The sequence below is a fragment of the Petaurus breviceps genome, unplaced genomic scaffold (assembly GCF_028583685.1).
Source record: "Petaurus breviceps papuanus isolate PSGF00001 unplaced genomic scaffold, PetGlider_PUasm1.0 164, whole genome shotgun sequence".
NCBI classification, from domain to species: domain Eukaryota; kingdom Metazoa; phylum Chordata; class Mammalia; order Diprotodontia; family Petauridae; genus Petaurus; species Petaurus breviceps.
In genome coordinates, this window is record NW_027185735.1 from 4,462,398 (window position 1) to 4,478,621 (window position 16,224).

Genomic DNA, 16,224 nt, shown 5'->3' on the forward strand with positions numbered 1-16,224 from the left:
GGACTTGCCTGAGCTCTCCCCCAAATCCCTCCAAATACCTGTAAAAAATGACCCTAAACAAATTATAGATCAGCAGAACCCACAAAAAGACAGAGTGAAACAAATTCCCAGCCCAAGTCAACCTGGAATGTTGACAGAAAAGGTCTGTTGCATTAGGCTGAGAGAGGAGCACAGTCCAATGCTGAATCACTGGCAGCTTTGTAGCTTTCCAGATTTCTCAGACCACAAATACCAAAGACAAATTAGAAGATCAATAGGAAAGGTCCATTGGACCTGGGTGAGACAGGAACATAGTCCAGCCCCGGTCCTAGCAAACTGGGAGCAGGCCTTGGAAGTAACTGAATCAGTAGTTGTGACAGCTGCTTCTGGAGCTCTCAGCCCACATATGTTAAATGGATTGAATAACTAGCCAGAAGAAGATTACAGGGGTCTCTTTGCTAGCACTGAGGCAGGACTCTGTTGCTTTGTCCATACTTGGATCTGGATCACAGTCCTGGGTGGCAGTCCTAGGGCAAGGAGGGGCACTTTATGAGAAATCAAGATGCTGTTAAACAGATCCAAATAAAAGAAAGAATAGAAGGCAATGTGAAATATCTCATTGGAAAAACAACAGACCTGGAAAATAGATCCAGGAAAGAGAATTTAAAAATTATTGGACTACCTGAAAGCCATGATAAAAAAAAAAAAGAGCCTAGACATCATCTTTCAAGAAATTATCAAGGAAAGCAGCCCTGATGTCTAGAACCAGAGGGTAAAATAGAAATTGAAAGAATCCACCAATTACCTCCTGAAAGAGATCCTAAAAGGAAAACTTTCAGGAATATTATAGCCAAATCCTAGAGTTCCCAGGTCAAGGAGAAAATAGTTTAAGCAGCTAGAAAGAAAGAATTCAAGTATGGTGGAGCCACAATCAGAACAAGATTTAGCAGCTCCTAAATTGAAGGATCAGAGGGCTTGGAATATTATATTCCGGAGGGCAAAGGAACTAGGATTAAAACCAAGAATTACCTACCTATCAGAACTGAGTATAGTCCATGAGGGGGGAAAATTGACATTCAGTGAGACAGAGGAATTTCATGCATTCTTGAGAAAAGACAAGCTAAATAGAAAATTTTACTTCAAATATATAACTCAAGAGAAACATGAAAAGATAACAGGAAAGAGAAATTATAAAGGACTTATTAAACAGTTTATAATCCTGCATGGAAAGATGATAATTGTAACTCATAAGACCTTTCTTATTATTAGAGTAGTTGGAAGGAATACACACACACACACACACACACACACACACACACACACACACACATAGACAGAGGGCACAGGGTGAGTTGAATATGAAGGGATGATATCTAAAAAATAAAATTAGGGGTGAGAGAGGAATGTGTTAGGAGAAAGGGAAAGGAAGGATGGGGTAAATTATCTCACATAAAAGAGGCAAGGAGAAGCTTTTATAGTGGAGGGGGAAAGAGGGAAGATGAGAGGGAATGAGTGAACCTTACTCTCATCAGAATTGGCTTAAAGAGGGAATAACATGCACACTCAATTGGGTATGGAAGTCTATCTTACCCTACAGGAAAGTAGGGGGAAGGGGATAAGAGGAGTTGAGAGACAGGAGAGCAGATTAGGGGAGGGGGTAATCAAAAGTAAACACTTTTGAAGAGGGATAGGGTGAAAGGAGAAAATAGAGTAAATGGGGGAGGCAGGGTAGGAATAGAGGGAAATATAGTTAGTCTTTTACAACATGAATTGTTTTGCATGACTATACATGTATAACCTATTTCAAATTTCTTCCCTTCTCAATGGAGCGACTGAGGAGGGAAGGAGAGAATTTGGAACTTAGAGTTCTAAAAACAAATATTAAAAATTGTTTTTACATGTAACTGGGGGAAAATTAAATACTAAATAAATACAAAAAATTTTGCATAAAGTTTTTGTTAATAACAAATCTTGTATTAGAACCTAGGTCATTACATTTCTAGTTCAATAATATTCCTCTTAAAATTATTTCTTCTCAGTGAACAAAAATTTGTTTTCTCTTCCTTTTCCCTCTACCCCACCTTACTTCCTACTTTAGAAAAGTAACATTGTAACAAATGTTCATAGTCTAGCAAAATAAATTCCTGAACTGGCCATGCTAAAAAAAATGTGTCAATCTGTACTCTTTCTGTCAGAAGAGGTGGTTAGCAAAATCATACAAGTGGGAGGAGGACTCATATTTACAAAAATATTTATAGCAGCTCTTTTTGTTGTGGCAAAGTATTGGAAATCAAGGTGATTGGGGAATGGCTAAACAAGTTGTGATATATAAATGTAATGGAATACTATTGTGCTATAAAAATGTGGAGCAGACAAAATTAATAATAACCTGGAGAGGCTTATATGAACTGATGCTGAGTAAGGGGAGCAGAACCAGGAGAACATTGTACACAATTACAGACACACTGTGTCTGTGATGACTGACTTTAATAGACTGAACTCTTCTCAGCAATGCAAAGCTATAAGACAACTCCAAAAGACTCATGATGGAAAAGACAATCCACATCCAGAGAAAGAATTATGGAGTCTGAATGCAGATTGAAGCAAACTACTTGCTCTTTCTCTTTTTTGTTTTGTGTCTTCTTTTTTGCTGTTCATTCCATTGCTTGTAATTCTTCTTTACAGCTTGACTAATGTTTGGTGTGAAGGTATATGGAGAGCCTGTATCAGATTGCATACTGCCATGGTTGGGGGGGGGGGGAAGGGGGGAAGAAAATTTGAACCTCAAAAGCTTGTGGAACTGAATGTTGTAAACCAAAAGTAAATAATTTTTTTTAAAAAAAGAATTTCAAAATTGTTTGACTTTACTGTGTTGTTACTGTATGCATTTTTCTCCTGGTTCTTCTCACCTCATTAGTTCGTTCAAAAATTCTAAGGTTTCTCTGTTTCTTTCATCATTTCTTAGAGCACGATAATATCCTATCATATCCATATACCTTAATTTAACCATCCCTAAATTGATGTGCATCTTCACAGTTACCACTTCTTTGCCATCAGAAAATAATCTGCATATAAATTTTTTTATACATATGGCCTCCTTTCATTGATCTTTTTGGGATGTGGACTTAGTTGCTAGCTATAAGTACTCAATTTTTGGCCAAAAGCCTATCATTTCTTTATTATATAAAGTAGAATCCAGAAATAAATCTTTTTTTTCAGAAACCATTAAAAATAAATCAGCTCCTTCCGAAACATACATTTTTATGTCTTTAGTAATGAAAAAACACTACTTTTTTGTCTTGGTTTTTGGCCAGGGTCATCTTCATCAGTTTCTTATAATGTTTTCCAAATTCTTTCTGGCAGTATCATTTATCCCTATGTGAAATGCCAAAAGGGGATAGTGATTGCTGAATTGGAAATCCCTTAGAATATAGCAAAGCCTGGCAAATATTTAATTTAGTACCCCCTCAGCAGGTAGTTACCAATCACTAGTAATTATTTTTTTCCTCTGATATTTATTTGATGATACCTCTCCTGTAAAGCCACAAATTATTCCTTTGAGGGTCTATATACTATTCTAGGTGCTTGGGATACAAATACAGAAGCAAAACAATCTCTACCCTCTAGGAGAATACATCCAACAAGAGGCTATGGCATGTTCAGAGATGGTAATGCCCCAACTAATGTTTCTACAGTAGTACAGTTTAGATGAGGAACACGTTTCACCCCACTTCCTTTCAGGAGAGTGGGTGGAATTGATTCTCTATGACCATGCTCAGCTCTTACTTCTGGGACTTCAATTTAGGGCATGACCTCTTGAGGTCTCTACTTCCTCTTTCTTGACTTTGGGTAGAGAAAATCCATAGCCCTCTGATTCAAGTCAGTTTATATGCTTGGAGATAAGGAGGTTAGTTGATGAGTTTTAATATAGGACAAAAATTTCTAGTTCCTCTATGGATTTCTTTATTTTCAAAGCTTGAAATTTATAAATAAAATTCATATGGTGTTCTGAGCTCTCTGGTAATCATTTGATTGCCAAACCAGAACGATGGTCTCCTAAACAGTTGAATTTGGTATAATCATTTATTCATAGGTCTTTCCCTCCCCCAAAACACATTTATAGTAAAAATGCCAACCATGCTGCCTGTTGTGTAGCAGGTGAAAAAGAAATGTCTGAGGAAGCAAAGGTTCAAGCTCTCAAGCATTTTGATTTGTTAAGCAGTGCCAATTGTCTAACAAATTGGGAACTGGTTTCTTCTTCAGCTAAGGGCTGGACCCTGAATACAGAGGGAGACAGACTTTTAAAACTGATTAAAAACAATTAAATAAGGACAATTAATAAGGAAATAATATAATATTAGGTAATCTGATTTCTAATTGGAAGAAAGATTAGGGACTTTCCAAGTTGGTAGGAGAGTAAACAGGTGCAGTTCTCTGAAATCAGAAAAGGAGATGTTCCACTCCCCACAGTGTCTGGAAACAGTCAAAGAAATATGGAAACAATTACTCATTGATCAGTATGGGGAAAATTTTCAGATAAGATATGAATTGCTTGAGATTTACAATTGTGAGAAAATACTTTGCATCCATTTTTTGGATCTTACTGAATTTCTTGTCAGCATAACCTTCCTAGGTCCTTAGTTCTCCAATTAGCAGGTAGAGGTGGTCCAATTTCCCAACCATGCAGGGCTAGGTTCAAATAATGCAATAAGGTAAGATTTTCTCCCAGTTTCCACAATTGAATAAGGTTTTTTCATGGGAGAGAATTTGAACTAGACCTATAAATGAATAGAAAGGGAGCTGAACTAGCTCCAGAATTGAGTCACAAGATAGAGACAGTGTGATTCACTCAGTTCCCACAATTAACCTCTTGGTATCCTCATCCCCTCACATCTCTCACTTGTAAGCAACAGTGAAACAGAAGGGAGAAGCAGTAGAGTAAATTCACTGTCTTAAAGATTCCTCTGACTAGGTTTAATTTAGTCACTTCCTGCTTGATTCTCTCAATAAGCTAAGAGGCGAGTCATGGAAGGGAAAATACTTCAGCTATTACCAGACTTAGAGTCAGTATCCTAAAAGGCATCCTTTATCTGTTATGACTCTTCTTAAATGTCACTTGTAAAATAAATACAAGGGATTTTTTTTAGGTAGAGGGAGCATTAACAACTGGGCAGAACCAGGGAAGTCATCTTGAGGAATAGACATAGATTGTATGGTCTTTGGATGAAACAGCAAAATTCTTATCTTTTACTTCCTGGAAACTTACCCTTATCCTCTTATTCAGAGGTTCCCAAATTTATTCGGCCTACCACCCCTTTTAAAGAAAAAAATTTGCTCAATATCCCTCTGAAAATCTACTTGCTTCTTTAACCCTCTAACTTTTTAAAAATCTGCATAATTTCAAAAATATATAAAATATTTTTTGAAAAATGATGCATCTTAAATTTAATAATTTATTGTATATTTGTGGGGTTTTCCTGCATTGAAATTTTGATGATGCAATATTGCATCATGTAACCAATAGTATTGTAAACAAGTTAGTACAGGCACATATTCCTGCTGATGCATGCTGGACTTCCGAACATGTGTGACATGCTTGCCTGCCAACACTCACTTGATAAGACCCGATGGTGGACTTGAACATTGATTGGTTATAACTTGCATTTTGTGCATTTATTTGGAAAATAATCTAATCACTACAACTTTAACTCTGTTACACAATGGATGAAACATATGTGAAAGGTTTTTCAAAATTCTCTTCTTTCCTTATTCCACTGCCCCCTTATTTTTATTCAACACCTCCCAGTCACACCCAAGGCTACTACTGCCCCCCAGATCATTCCATTGCCCCCCAGGGCATGGTATTTTTCACTTTGGGAACCTATGTTCTTATTGGTTATATCCTATGTGATATAGTGCAATGTATATTTGTTGTTGTTCTGTCGTTTTCCAATTGTGTCTGGCTCTTTGGGAACTCATTTGGGGTTCTTTTGCCAAAGATACTGGAGTGCTTGGCCATTTCTTTCTCTAGCTCATTTTACAAATGTGGAAATTGAGGCAAATAGGATTATGTGACTTGCTCAGGGTCACACAGCTAGGAAGTGTTTGAGGTCAGATTTGAATACAGGAAGATGAGTCTTCCTGACTCCAGATCTGGCAATATGTCCTCTGTGTCACCATATTGCTTGTTTATAGAACAATGATAGTATTACAGAGCTAGGATCTTCATAATTTTTCCTGGCATAAGACTATTTTGTTCACCTGGCTTTGGCTATCAGTGAGCATCCCTACCCAAGTTAATCTGTTTTCAGTCTTTTTTAGTCCTCCTGGCTGTCTTGTCAACAAATTTGATAAAGAGATCATTTATATGTTCATAAAAAGTGGTGATTAATGGAGCAGTGCTAGCCTGGAGGTTTGCCTTTAATGGAATAGCCAATTTTGTCCTTAGTTTCTTCTGTGAAACTGTTTAATCAGTGACTTGAATGCATTTAAAAAATATTTTTTGTGAAACAGATTCTATTTGATCTTTTTTTGGTAATTTTTAAAAATTAGTTTGTAGACAGTAAAAGTTTTGGACTAAATAGGGAAAATAGGTAGTTTTTTACTTTGCTATATGTTTAGTGGCCACATGCCACCTATATGGCATGAATTTAAAGGAACTCTTAATTATATGAATGTTTTAATATTTTCAGGGAATACCACTCGACCTCTTGGTTTTACATGATGTTAACTCAATAGTATCTCTGGTGGAAAATAATATATCTGTCCAAAATAATGAACCAGTTAAGGAATATGAAGAAGGTGAAATGGAGACTCTCAATCTAGGTAATACTTGTCATGATTTTTTTCTATCATACTAAAATTTGCTTTGAATCCTATTTATTAAGTTTCTGTTATGAAATATATTCATATTTAGTTCTGTGTACTACTTAAAGAAATCTGCTTTGAAAAAGTAAGACTTTTAAAAGCCAATAGTTATGAAATTACTATACTTTTCACTATAATATTGGTTAGTAACATCCAGGCTCAGGATCCATGTTGATTGCCTTGTCCATTAATTTAAATAAGCATAATTTCTTTTTGACTTTTGGTTTCTTCCACAGTCTAGAAACTTCTACCTATTTGTTGGCAAAGATTTCCACATACTAAAATGCCCTAATATTTTATTTTAATCTTTTAAATAATAATATCTCATGTATATTATACATTGCTTTAAGTTTATAAAGAGCTTTTCATACATTATCTCAGGTGATTTGCACTGCTAATCTAGGTACTATTATCATCTCTCTTTTACTGATAAGGAAACTGAAGCTAAGAGAGTTGCCCAGGGTCACACAGCTAGGAAATATCTGAGGTGGGATTTTAACTCAGTTGTTCCTGACTTTTAAAAAATTTTTTTAAAATATTTTTTCTTATTTATCGTTTAATTTTCCCCAGTTACATGTAAAAACAATTTTTAGCATTTGTTTTTAAAATTTTGAGTTCCAAATTCTCTCCCTTCCTCCCCCCCCACCCCCACCCCCACCTCATTGAGAAGGCAAGCAATTATATATAGGTTACATATGTGTAGTAAAGCAAAACACATCCATAACAGTCATGTTGTGAAAGAAAACATAGGCCAAAAAACTCAAGAAAAATAAAGTAAAAGAAAACTATGTTTCAGTCTTTATTCAGACACATTCAGTTCTTTCTCTGGGGATGGATACCATTTTTTATCCTAAGTCCTTGAGAGTTGTCATGGATCATTGTCTTGCCGATAATAGCTAAGTCATTCATGGCTGATAATCTTACAATATTGCTGTTACTTTGTACCCAGTACACTTCACTTTGCATCAACGCATGAAAGTCTTTCCAGCTTTTTTTTTGAGAGCATCCTGCTCATAATTACATATCCCAACTTGTTCAGCAATGCACAATTGTTGGGCATCCCCTCAATTTAGTTTTAAAAAATTAATTTATATGTTTATTTTTATTTTAATTTATTTTTAGTTTAGTTTACATTTCCACAAGATTTTGAGTTAAAAACTTTTTTCCTGTCTTTCCCCTACCCACCACCCCAAAACAGCAATCCCACTGTATACTCCCTCCCCCAATCTGCTCTCTCCTGTATCCTCCCAAATCCCCCTCTGACTTTCTAGTTGGGCAAAATGGATCTCCATATCCTAGTGCCTATATATCTTATTCCCCAGTTGAATTAAAAAAATAATGATAATGTATTTTTTTAAACATTTGATTTTAAAACTTTGAATTCCAGATCCTTTCCCTTCCTCCCTCATCACTCACCCTTACTGGGAAGATAAGCAATCCAATACAGGTAATACATGTATAGCTATGCAAGACATTTCCATAGTGGATATTTTGTGAAAGACTGACTGTATTTCCCTCCATCCTATCCTGCCCCCCACTTGTTCTATTCTCTATTTTGACCCTGTCCCTTTTCAAAAGTGTGTGCTTCTAACTACCCACCCCCCCAACTATCCTGCCCTCCCCTCCCCTCCATCATTTCCCCCTCTCATCCCCTTTACCCCTACTCTCCTGTAGGGTGAGATACCTTATTTAGTGTGTATGTCATTCCCTCCCTAAGCCAAAATCAATTACAGTAAGGTTGACCCATTCCCTTTTGCCTTCCTGTTCTTCCCCTCCATTGTAACAGTTTTCCCTTGACTCTTCTATATTGAGATAGTTCACCCCATTCTGTCTCTCCTCATATCCTCTCATTATATTCCTCTCTCCCCTCTTAATTTCACCTTTTAAGTATCATCCCTTCCTATTCGATTGATCCTGGGTCCTCTGTCTATGTATACCTGTACACATATATACACACTCTCACATATGTATTCATATGCATATATGCCCTCCTATATATAGATGTATACATGTATGTATGCATATATATACATGTATATATACATTTATATTCCCTTCAACTATTCTCATACTGACAAAAGTTTCATAAGTTACAATTATCATTTTTCCATGTAAGAATGTAAATAGTTCAACTTTGATAAGCTCCTTATGATTTCTTTTCCCTGTTTACCTTCTCATGCTTCTCTTGCTTCTTGTATCTGAATGTCAAATTTTCTATTCAACTCTGTTTTTTTCAGCAAGAATACTTGAAAGTCCCCTATTTCGTTGAATGGACATATTTTCCCCTGAAACATGATACTCAGTTTTGCTGGGTAGGTGATTCTTGGTTTTAATCCCAGCTCCTTTGATCTCCAGAATATCATATTCCAAGCCCTTCGATCCCTCAGTGTAGAAGCTGCCAGATCCTGAGTTATCCTGATTGTGTTTCCACAATATTCATATTGTTTCTTCCTGGCTGCTTGTAATATTCTCTCCTTGATTTGAGAATTTCAGAACCTGGCTATAATATTTCTAGGAGTTTTCTTTTGGGGATCTTTTTCAGGAGGTGATCGGTGGATTCTTTCAACCTCTATTTTTCCATCTGGTTCTAAAACATAAGTTTTCCTTGAGAATTTCTTGGAGGATGATTTCTAGGTTCTTTCTTTGATCATGGCTTTCAGGTAGTCCAATAATTTTTAAATTATCTCTCCTGGATCTCTTTTCCAGGTCAGTGGTTTTTCCCATGATATATTTCATATTGCCTTCTATTCTTTCATTTGTTTGGATCTGTTTAACAGCATCTTGATTTCTCATAAAGTCATTAGCTTCCATCTGGTCCAATCTAATTCTGAAGGAATGATTCTCCTCAGTGAGCTTTTGAGATTCTTTTTCCATGTGGCAAATTTGGCTTTTTAAGGCATTCTTCTCCTCATTGGCTTTTTGAGCCTCTTTTGCCATTTAAGTTAGCCTATTTTTTAAGTTGTTACTTTCTTCAGTCAGGTTGTTGACTCTTATTTTATAATTTTTCGCATCATTCTTGTTTCACTTCCCATTTTTTTCCTTCCCTTCTCTTATTTGGTGTTCAAAATCCTTTTTAAGCTCCTCTATGGCCTGTAATCACTTTATATTTTTCTTGGGAGCTTTTGATGCAGGAGTTCTGACTTCATTGTCTTCCTCCTGTTCCATGCTTTGATTTTTTTTGTCCCCCAAAAAGTAATCTAAAGTTGTATTGCTGTGCTTGCTTTGCTTCCTTTGCTTGCTCATGTTTCCTCTCAGTTACTTGACTTTTGAACTTTTTGCCACAGTAGAACTCTACTTGAAGAGAGGAGAGCTTTGTCCCAATTTGATAGGGTGTTCACAGTTGCTGGAGCTATTAGTTGGCTGCCCTCTCTGAAGCCTCCACAGGCTCTGGCACCTGGTCACACACCCCAGGACCTCCACCCAAGACAGCAATCCAGATCCAAGCAGGTTAAAGCAAGAATGATTATCCCTCAGAATGGTTGCTTGGTTCCCCTACAATCTGCAGGCCAGGAGCACTGAAGCAGCCATGTTGCAGCGGCTGCATGGGCCGCCACACCTCAACCACTTCGCCCTCTGGAGGGCAGAGGCCAGACCACACTCCTGGACCCTGTGTTCCCAAAGTCCACAGTGACCTCTCACTTTGTCTTTGGCATTTATGGGTTGATAATTCTGGAAACTGCCACGGCTGCTGGTGATCCACTCTCCTGAAGTCCCTCCAGCTGCGGCTGGTCAGGGCCTCCTTAGGGCTAAAACCACAGGCTCACATGGGGCTTGGCTCTGCTTCCAGTGAGCTGCAATGAACCCTTCCTGCTGACCTGCCAGGCTGCCTTCAGCGGGAGATTTTTTTCTCTCTGTCACTTTGTGGGTTCTGTAGCTCTAAAGTTTGTTTCAAGTCATATTTTATAGGTATTTGAGGTGGTTATGGGGAGAGCTCATTGAGTTTTCTTTTTTCTATGTCTCCATCTTGGCTCCACCCCATACCCTCAATTTCTAATTCTTTTTCTTAAATAAATTTATTTTTAGTTTTCAACATTCACAAGATTTTGAGTTCCAAATTTTCTCCCCATCTCTCCCTTCCCCCCACCCCAAGATGGTATATAATCTGATATAGGCTCTACATATACATTCAATTAAAACTGTTTTCACATTAGTCATGTTGTAAAGAAGAACCAGAACCAATGGGAGAAACTCCTAGAAAGAAGAAAAAAAAAGAAGAAAGAGAAAATATTATGCTTTATTGCCATTCAGATTCACTTCTTTTTCTGGATATTGGAAGCATTTTCCATCATGAGTCTTAGATCCTTTCATTGCTAAGAAGAGATAAGTCTATCAAAGTTAGTCATTACACAATGTTGCTGTTATTGTGTGTGATGTTCTCCTGGTTCTGCTCATTTTACTCAGCATCAGTTCATGCAAGTCTTTCCAGGTGATTCTTAAGTCTGCCTGCTCATCATTTCTTATGGAAGACTAGTATTCCATCACATTCATATACCACAACTTGTTCAGCCATTCCCCAATTGATTGGCATCCCCTCAATTTCCAATTCTCTATATATGTTAGAAATGAGGCCTTTATCAGAGATACTGGCTGTAAAAATTCATTTTATCTATATCTTGTTGAGTACTCTGGTTATGTTAGACTGGTTCTAAACAAGTCTCCTAGGTTTAGGATATGAGAGAAATGAAACAATCAAGACACAGGTCAATTCAAAGAATACAAAGTTTTTACTTAATAACCTATGTAAAAGATATAAAAGCAATCCAAGGATAAAAATTTCAAGGTTCAAGTCATATACAGACAGGACTTGGGTTTGATATAACTCCCCTTGCCACTCATGATCTCTATAGGTATGTTCTGGAAAGGAAAGGTCAAGTCTTCACAGAAGGAAAATTACATTAAAACTGAGTGGAAGTGTACTATCAACTTCAGAGGTCTTATATATTTTGTGGGGGGAGCATGGGGAATACCACATCAGCAGAGTAACCTTACTCTGAGTTGCCAGCTGTATTCCCCAGCTCTATCTCATTGCCTCGTGTGGCTAAATGAGACAACACGGAACTGGGTTAGGATGAACAAGAAGAGGCTTAAGTTGAACAAGCTGAATTATGCCATAAGGTCTGCAGACTTCATCCATTTTAGGGAGTATAGTTTTACATTTTATAGTAGCATACCTATTGTCCAGACTATAGATTTGTCTGGTGGAATGGATCTAATATAAAGAGACTGTGCCAAGAATTGAACAAAAGAAAAAGAATGATTTAGATTGCCTTTGTAAACTGCAGAGTTCTTTTAATGATCCCATGTTTCTCCTTGAAACAAAAGCCCATTTTTTAAATACCAGTTGGCTTTTGGTTTTGTTGTATGTTTGTGAGTCATGAAATACTACAGTCTCCAAAGAAGTGAAACTGAGAATCATCCAAAAGGCAGTAGAGAGTCGCATAGTGGACATGAATAAGCTGCAACTCATTATTAACAACAATGGCAGTGAAAAGGTGGTGTAAATGATGGTATCAAAGAAATGTATACATAAAAAGGGGGAAAGGCTGCATTTCTTAGGAGAGCAAAGAATAGTTGATAGAAGACCCCCAGTGTCCACTGATGTCCTTATGATATCAGGAGAAAATGAGAAAGGCCCTGGACACATAGGATGATTTCCCTCTGGTGAATTTATGGAAAGACTTAGACAAGAGTCACATATGATGAGCAGGTATGGCAGGTTGGATTCAATATTGTTGTATAGAACAACCATACTGATGAGATTACAGGTCCATTTGGTTATTAATGTGGCCTTATTAACAACAAAGTAGCATTGTAAATAGGTTAAGGTAAAAGTTAAAGTACTATTGCTGTATTCCACATACTACCATTAAAACTAATCTCAATTTCCGGATCATGGATAGGCTTATGTAAATTGAGGATCTAGACCCTTGAAGTGTCTGAATTATCACATATTTTACTTTAGATCAGTATGAATTTGCAAGTTTTTACTATATTATTAAGCTTTTATATATTTGCTTTTAAGATTAACTTTAGATCTTTTTCGTTTTACATACTATTTCATTCTTTTAAAACATTATAGGTGTTCAAGATGATCAAGTGGTTGAAACAGTTTACAGAGACAGGAAGAGAAACTTACCTTTGGAACTGATAATAGAACTAACTGAGGAAACATTTCACAGCATAATAATGAATACTTCTAGCAGCATAGTATTATTTTATGCTAATTGTAAGTATACCGTTCAAAATAAAAATTTTATTTCAAATTTTAATATTGAAAGTACTTTTATTTAATATTTTGAATGTAGCTAGAAATAAAACAGAATAGGCTTCATATTTTCATATTATTTTTTGGAATGTTTAATTTTGTTTTCACACCTGTCCAGTTAAGCCTTATGTTTTTCAAAAAGTTAAAATCAGTTATAAAATAGGACAAATTATCTAAGAAATCTGGGAAATATTTTTATAATTTTGTTAATATATTTTTGTGTTAGAGTACAGTATGATTGATAAATAAGATGAGTTGTAGATTTGAGAGAATTTTATTTAAATTTTGAGAAATAAAGTAATTCATCTATTTTCTACTATCAAGGAAAATTTGAAATACTCAGTATTTATTTGCCTTAACTATTAGAATTTTCCAAAAAGCATTAGAATTTTTAAGCACATTTATGCAATTTAAGAAGGAATAATTTGGTTGAATAACAGTACTTTAACATGTTTTTAAAATCCATTGGTGATAACAAGATAACCCTTATAATAAAATGTAATATACCTTTATACCATTATAAACAAAGCAGTAACTGTTCAAATACCATATCTATATTGTTATTATATGTGTATCTATATACATATAAATACACATACTTTTTTCCTGTCTATATTGTTGTTATATGTGTATCTTTATACATATACATACACATGCTTTTTTTTTTCATGTGCAGGGGAAGCAGTGTCCTTGGCATTTTTGCAATCCTATGTTGATGTAGCAACTAAATTGAAAGGTATAGTACTATGGTATAATAATTTTTAATATTTCTACACATTTTAATAGAAAGCTCAAGACAAACCTAAGTACACTATGATTGTATCCCCATAACCAAATTGATGGTAGTAAAAATCTTTTACAAAGATGCTATTCAAAATCATTTCAGTTATATAAACATGGCTTGCTAATAAGTAGGTACTTCAGTGTAACTGTCAACTACTCTATTTTAAGGACCCTGTTTTTCAATTTCTTTGTACCCCCAGTGCTTAGCACAGTGACAAGTTGGATCACGAAGAGGAAGAGAGTTGAGATGAAGGGGACATTTGGTAATGATAGAGCAGGGACTCTAGAAGGCCCCCATAATGGTAATGTAAATGGGAAGATTTTTCCAATCCATTAATAGGCCCATGTAAATCACATGAAAGCCTAAATTGCATGAGTTTGAGTCACATGAAGCCTGTGGTGGGAGGAGCTGAATGGGTAGAACAGGAAGGGTAGAGTAGACCCCAGAGGAAGTTAGTCAGAGTAGTTAGAGCTGAGGGAGAGAGAGGAAGAAGGCAGAAAGCTGTGAGTGTTTGTTTGTGGGAAGGCCCTAGCAGGGGAAAGGCTTGAGGATAGTGGTGCCCCCTGCACTGTAATTGTGTATAGATTTCTTTGTTGCTATAATGGATTTGGCTTTCTGGTGTCGGGATTCAGCTTTCTGGTATTTGAATAAATGTTTTTATTCTGTCTTCCATGTGGAGAGTCCATTATATTTTGTGATACAGAATTACACTGGCATATTCATAGCCCCTGCAGGTTCTGTGAATATGATATTGGTGCTACATTTGGTGACCAGGATGAGATTGTGAAATATCAGACCTCTATTTGGAGGCAGAAGACTTTTAGAGAGAGAAATGGACATCCCAGGATGGGAGGATTTACCTTATTCCTCCCTAGCAAGAAAATGAACTAAAAGCACAGAGCTCTATGAAAACTGGGAATTAAGGGGCAGCCAGGTGGCGCAGTGAGTAAGAGCACTGGCCCCAGCGTTGGGAGATCTGGGATTGGTTCCAGACTCAGATACTTAACACCCACACAAAATAACTGGCTATGTAACCTTGAGCAAGTTGTTTAACTCCAATTGCTTAGGGGTGGCCAGGTGGTGCAGTGAGTAGGAGCGCCGGCCCTAGCGTTGGGAGGCCTGGGATCAGTTCTGGACTCAGATACTTGGCACCTACACAAAAAAATAACTGGCTGTGTAACCTTGAGCAAGTTTTTTTAACCCTAATTGCTTTAAAAAACAAAACAAAACTGGGAATCAAGGCTACAGAAGGGAGAACCTAGAGATCTGGTAAGATGTTTGCAAGGAATACTAATAGAACTGGGGAAAGAACTGGCAGGGGTGTGTAGGAGAGGATGGACCTTGATAACAAGTTATTGCCTTATGTAAAAAAGCTGAGAGAGGCTGCTGGGAGAAAAGGTTCAGATGAAAAAGAAATTATTTGATTTGCATGAGAGGCTTTCTATGCCACAGCATTCGAACTTTCCTTTAAAAGAACAAGCCAGTCAGATAGCAGAAGAGAGGGCTGTTTTGGTTTTGGTTCAGGAAAAAGAAGAAAAAAATTAACAAAAGGAATGTCCATGCAGTCCTTGTATGGGCTGGGCCACAATCATTGCCAGAAGAATGCATAGGAGGAAAATGAAACAAAGTTAGATGGGGAGGCTTTTACAAGTGCAGACATTAGCCCCATACTAAGAAGAAAACAGGAGAACCAGAGAAGCCACACCATGTTTAGGGATGTAATTGAAGATTTTACTCAGCAGGAGGTCACTGATATATTAAATAGATTCACCCAAAAGGATGGGAGAATAGTTAGTGTCTTAGATGGTGAGAATCAATGATGAAGGGGTCAGAGGAGTATTGATAGATAACGTAGATTGTTTGAAATTTATAGGCATCAGTCAGATTCCTTTTGTACAGAAAGCTTTTAGGGATCACCATATGCAAGGAGGTAGCAGTACAACTAATCTTTCAGCTTTAGCTGCAGAAGGGTGCAGCAGACAGTATCCAACTGACTGTATGTGGTCTAGTGGAGATAGACCCTAGTGTTTACTTAAAGACTGTATGAGAAAGTTAAAGGAAGAGGTAATGAAGAATGCAATTATTATGGGAGACACAAATGCATATCATGATCCCCCTTAGCAGTTTCTCATAGAAGTATCATAGTGAAGACAGCTCCTCTTGCTTGCTCCTCTCCCTCCCTCCTTTTCCTCTACTATAATGAGTTTTTGTGTCTTTTCATGTTAGAATCCTATACTTAACTGATTATGTTAATCCTCCTTGAGCCAAAACTAATTAGAGTGAAATTCACATAATGTTCATCTCCCTCCCTTCTTTCCCTCTACTATAG

General features: G+C 36.8%; 1 protein-coding gene across 3 annotated transcripts in view; it reads left to right on the plus strand.

The window, feature by feature from the left end:
* The window catches only part of TXNDC16 (thioredoxin domain containing 16), a 168,476-nt gene that overhangs the window by 102,605 nt on the left and 49,647 nt on the right, over positions 1-16,224 (plus strand). For all 3 annotated transcript variants that reach the window (XM_069082230.1, XM_069082231.1, XM_069082232.1), the window contains 3 exons: positions 6,672-6,804; positions 12,926-13,072; positions 13,788-13,847. In XM_069082230.1, coding sequence (XP_068938331.1) covers positions 6,672-6,804; positions 12,926-13,072; positions 13,788-13,847 — 340 coding nt within the window. The remainder of the gene's footprint in view (positions 1-6,671; positions 6,805-12,925; positions 13,073-13,787; positions 13,848-16,224) is intronic.